This window comes from Pleurodeles waltl, chromosome 8 (assembly GCF_031143425.1).
Source record: "Pleurodeles waltl isolate 20211129_DDA chromosome 8, aPleWal1.hap1.20221129, whole genome shotgun sequence".
Lineage (NCBI taxonomy): Eukaryota > Metazoa > Chordata > Amphibia > Caudata > Salamandridae > Pleurodeles > Pleurodeles waltl.
The window spans coordinates 65828434-65834021 of NC_090447.1; the positions used below are offsets into that span (position 1 = coordinate 65828434).

Consider the following 5588-nt stretch of genomic DNA (forward strand, 5'->3'; position numbering starts at 1 on the left):
AGTACGTGCTGTTTGCTTACCTACTACAAGTAGGCCATTCCCATATTATCCATCCTGGAATCGTTGGTTGAGGATGGAGTGCAGGAATATGAAGGAATCATGCACACTGCTGGGCTATTTGGCCAGAACATTAGTGATCAATCAAGAATGGTCAACTATGGCCCGGATGTTAATGGAGTGTGTGTGTTTACTGTTACGGTATAGATGAGCAGTTGCATCAGGAGGAACGAATTGCACATGCATGCAGTCCATGGCACCCAGCACATGTGGGAAGCCAGCAATGTCATAGCATCCTTGTTTGGTCTCCTGCTGAAGTTGCTGGGTGTTGGGAAAGAGGATATGGTGGGGTGTGAGCCGGATGATGGCATTCAGGATAGAGGGTAGGGAAGATGAGAATGATGGATGTAAGATTCCAGCTACTCGGGGCTTGTCTGGAAGGACCCCGTGGCCAGCATATGTAACACAGCCAGGTGCTTTGTCTGTGGTGGGATGATGGTGACCCTGTCAACTGTTGCCTGCACTCTTGACGCAATGAGGTGTAGCAGTTGTACAATGGACTCCCTCCTCAGTCGGTAATAGGTGATGAACTCTCCCTCCCTTAGTCCAATTAATGAAGTATGTTGTCAATAGACATGCTCCCTTCTCCTGCGCTGCCTCTGTGGTGCAGGTAGTGGTGATTGTGGTGGTGTTGGTTGAGGTGGTGGAGGTGGTGGTGATAGTGGTGGTGGCCTTCTTGGTGCTCCAAGATGAAGTAGGAGTAGGTCTTGGTGTCCTAGAGCTTGGCAGACTGACTGGGATATGTTCTACTTATATACTTGTGAAATATTTTAAAGCCTTGTCTGACCAGGCGTTATTTTGTTGATGCATTTTAGACTTTGCACGAGTTTTGAAAAGGGTGCATAATTTTTTGAAATGCTTGTAAATACGGCTTCATCGGTTCTGTGTGATTTTTTAAGGAGTAACGCCTACTTTGCATACCATTGTCGGTATCCAACGCTATGTAAAAATGACGCATGGGGGAAAATTGACTCTGGAGGCCTTTAGCACCACTTTGTACTTATGGACTTATTCTTGTGCCACCGCTGCATCAAACAAAATGATGCAGCGGCGGCACAAGAGCCTTATAAATGAGGCACAAAGTGACTCAGGTAGCTGTGAAGAAATGATCACATGTAGCACCCCAGATTTCTCGTTCTGTTAGACTTCTGTGCTGCATTTAACACTAAAAGCCACAACCATTTAAGACCAGGCAAATCATTTGCTGTCAAGAGCTCAACCAAGACCACATTCTTTAAGTTTGCACTGCACGTCACCTGAAAAGGATGACCTACAAAATTTCACCCAGCCCCATGTGGATGTCATTGAGGAGTCAGTATATGCTCCTTATTTTACATTACATAATTTCAAATCCATAAAGGTTTTCTTTGATCAGCTGGTTGTGTGTTCTATTACTACAATGAAACAACACATCTAAAGCACAAAATAAACAGAAACTAGAGTGAAAACAATATCAAATACAGGAACATGCACACATGCAGAGGACTTCAACCCAAGAATTAATACAACAATACTAATTTTAAGTTTAGAAATTCAAAATATAAGATTTACAACATCCACTCATTATACAACCTACTTATAATTAGGCTCCTCCAAATCTACCTTACGGACTGTAAGATACCTTCGGATAGAGGTCCCCATTCTATAAGTGGTAAAACTGCCAAAACAATGTACAGTTACCGCCAGTTGAAGTATTGTGTCTTCACACACCAGGAGATTCTTAGTTTAAAATGTTGAAATGCAAGCTAGCATGTAGTTACCAACCCATGTACAATTAGCGCCTAATTTGAAAGCCCTATGCAGAGGCAAACAACATGTGACCAATTTATGAATTACGGTTGGACTAAAACCAGAGAGCATCTTACTGTTAGTATCAATAAAACTATTTTTGCCTACTATGTAGACATTTTTTATTGGCAAAACCTAAAAAGCTTTATAGATATACTGCCGCCTCTACCGATTTACCTAATTGTCAGGTGATAGAAATACATAGCTTGCAGGAGTAAACAAAGGTGGTTGCTTGCATCTAAGCTTTGCTTTTAAAATCAGTGGAACATGAATTACATATTTAACTCAAAGTTTTCCATGTGTTGACAAAACTGCACAAGTGTACTGTTAAAAAAGTCCTACAGCATTAACCATCATACTGTGTAGCCTCAATATTACTAATGAACGGATGCACTAAGCAGACTACACTCCTTTTCTGCAGGGATCAGACCTTCTCCAAAACATTCAACACATTGTCATGAACATAGCCAATGGCAGTTACTGCATCCACCCAACTGTTTTCCTCCTTGTAGGCATTCCTGAGCTCGAACACCTTCACCTTTGGATGTCCATTCCTTTCTGCTCTATGTTCATCTTGGCTATCCTGGGAAACTGCACCATTTTGTTGATTATAAGATCGGAAAAAAGCCTCCATGAACCAATGTACCTGCTCCTATGTATCCTGGGAGTCATTGATCTTATTTTGGCCTCATCCACCGTGCCCAAAATGTTGACTATATTTTGGTTTGAATACAGGGAGATCTACTTTGATAGCTGCCTGGTCCAGATGTACTTTGTTCATTCGTTAGCCATCATGGAATCTGGCATCTTCTTGGCTATGGCCTTCGACCGCTACGTAGCAATATGCTATCCTCTGCGGCATGCTATGATCCTCACCAATCCAATGATAGGGAGGATCGGAATGGCAGCCGTGCTGCGAGGGCTGCTGTACATTCTCCCCCTGCCGCTCCTCATCCAAAGGCTTGTGTACTATCGAACCAATGTCATTTCTCACTCTTACTGTGAGCACATGGCAGTGGTAAGTCTGTCATGTGATGATAACACAATCAATAACATCTATGGATTAACCATTGGATTCTTAGTGCTGATAGCTGACTCTATTCTTATCTCCTTTTCGTATTTCATGATTGTGAGGGCTGTGTTAGGCCTTGCATCACTACAAGCACAGCTCAAGACTTTCAATACCTGTACTTCACACATCTGTGCCATCCTCTCCTTCTATATGCCCATTGCAATATCTTCTTTATCTCACAGGTTTGGCCACAATATACCTCCTCCAACTCATATTCTGCTAGCTAATTTCTACCTTCTGGTCCCACCAGTACTGAACCCTCTAGTGTATACCATAAAAACTAAACAGATTCGTAAAAGGGTTTCCAGAATGCTGTGTAGAATATAAGTAACCACTGCTATATCTCCTACAGGAGCTGCCAAGAAGGAATGTTTTCATCATTTCTTTATTCGGTTAAACAATATCAACCATAAATCACATAAATGCATAACACATAATAAACAAAACAAGCAAAAAAATTACACAGATAAAAGCTTAAAATAGTACCAATATCCTTTTTCAGCCAAAATTTTGTAAATAAAGTCAGATAGATAATTACAAATGTACGCTATTCCGCCAAGTTATGGCTCCCTTTAAAAAGACCCCACCCCCGGCACACCAACACATCAGGGACCATTTGCAGCCACAAAAAAGCCGGGCAATACTGCAGAAAGCCCCTTTTCCTCAGCAAGGGGGATAAAAATTGTTGCCTGAATGGAGCATATAAGTCACAAAACAAGGTAAAATGGAGTAGAGACTGTGCGGACACCCCATCACAGGGGCAAATTCGTATACATTTTGGGTTATATTGTCCAAGCAGGAAACATAAATTACATCTATTTACTCCTAATAGGAAGAGTAAAATAAGTGTCCTTTCCCATACATTCTGCACCATCAAGAGATATAACTCTGGACCCTTGTTAGGCATGTTTTAAAACTGCCATTCCAATGAGTGTTTGCAAAACATTAAGGCCCTCATTTCAACCTCGGCGGTCTTGTTTCAAGACCACTGAGGTTCCGCCGGGCCAAAGACCGCTAGTGGTGGCGGTCTTCTGCCAACCATATCATGACTGCTGGCAGCCCTCCGCCCTTTTTTGGATGGAGAGCCACCAGCAGCCATACTGGTGGTTGGCGGTGAAGTGGAGGCTGCTCCACCTCCACTGCCACGTCATCAGAACACCGCCCACTGAATCACGTCCCAGGATTCAGTGTGGCGGTGTTCTGGTGATGGGGTTCTGGGTGCGGAGCAGCCCCCATGGATCCCGTTCCCTCCCGGAGGATCACCGGAACAGGTAAGGTGATCGTCCGTTAGGGGATGTGGGTTTGGGGGTATTGTGTGTTGTGTGCGTGCATGGGGTGTGCATGTGAGTGTATAGAGGGGGTGTGTGAGTGCATGTATGCATGTGGGGGGTGTATTGTGTGTATGGGAAATGTGCTGTATATGTCTGTGTGCATGTCTGTGTGTGTGTATGTGTGTGTGTATGTGTGTGAGTGGTGTGAGTGTGCATGTGAAGGGTGCGGGGGTGTTTATTTGTGCTTCTGGGAGGTGAGGGGGGTCCTACCACTGTTGGGGGGTGGTAGGGGGTCGTGGGTGTTGGGGGAGGACTCAGGGGAGGGGGAGAAGGGAGGGGAGATCCCAATCAGTGCCAGGGAACGAATTCCCTGGCACTGATAGTGCCTACCACCATGGATTTTGTTGCAGTACAAAACCCCATGAAATTCATGGCGGTATGCGGGGTCCTGATACAGCCGGTGGTCTACTGACGGCCGCAGGGCTGGAGACCAAAGTCTCCAGCCCTGCAGTCGTTACCACCCTGGAGGTTGATGTATAAAAGTGTTAGTTTTCCGTGGCGGATTTTGTTTTTACCAGCCTGTTGGTGGTATTACAGCCGCTTTTACACTGACTGCCAGGGTTGTAATGAAGGCCTACATCTCACTGCTATATAAGTCATCCACTCAGCAAAATGAAGCAAAACAAAATAAACTAAATTTTGTAAAAGTACAATACTTACTATTTAATAATCTAAGTTGCATTTTTCTTCCCATGTTTTGTAGTTTATTAGGTTATTCTTATTTACCACAGTAAAATAGTTGAGTTTGGTATAGTTAACATCAGCTTATATAATGTGTACCTTTCCATTCCATTAGGAGAGTTTTGCAGAGAAAAATGCAGCAGCCTATTGTATACCTCATAGGTTACTTAAGATGACCTTCTTGTTGTGCCACATAAACATCATTTTAATAATGTAACTATAATTCTACTGGAAGTGGAATCAAAGTATCTTGTAAAGTGGTTTGTCAGACAAAGCCTTAAATAATTTTTAAAAAGTACAAAAAAATGAATAAAATAGAATCAATATTATGACAATCTGGCTTTGTCACAAGGAAAGGATCGACTTTGCATTATCATATCTGATACATTACATTATCATGTCACATCTGAACATTTCAAGCCTTCTTGGGATCCAGCAGGAGTGAGTGCTTTATCATGAGCACGAGATTTGAGAAACACTATCCAGCCACTTCTATAAGCTTATGTGTCTTGATCAACAAGTGTGCGTTGTATAACGTAGACGCATTCCATTAATCTTCTATCCACTGTTGTATATATTAGCAGAGTGGTACTAGAATGCCAAGAGCCCAATTCAAAATAGTTTTGTACATATTAATTTAAGTAATGTGTACAAACACA

At 42.7% G+C, this 5588-nt stretch overlaps 1 protein-coding gene across 1 annotated transcript; it reads left to right on the forward strand.

Moving 5' to 3' along the window:
• The first annotated feature begins 2302 nt into the window (after positions 1-2302).
• LOC138249468 (olfactory receptor 52M1-like) lies at positions 2303-3244 on the forward strand. The gene has a single exon (XM_069203427.1). It carries the CDS (start codon positions 2303-2305, stop codon positions 3242-3244), a length of 942 nt encoding a protein of 313 aa, XP_069059528.1.
• Positions 3245-5588: the final 2344 nt, after the last annotated feature.

Coding starts and splice junctions, on each gene's coding strand:
- LOC138249468 (XM_069203427.1), top strand. CDS start 2,303: ATGAACATAGCCAATGGCAGTTACTGCATCCACCCAACTGTTTTCCTC.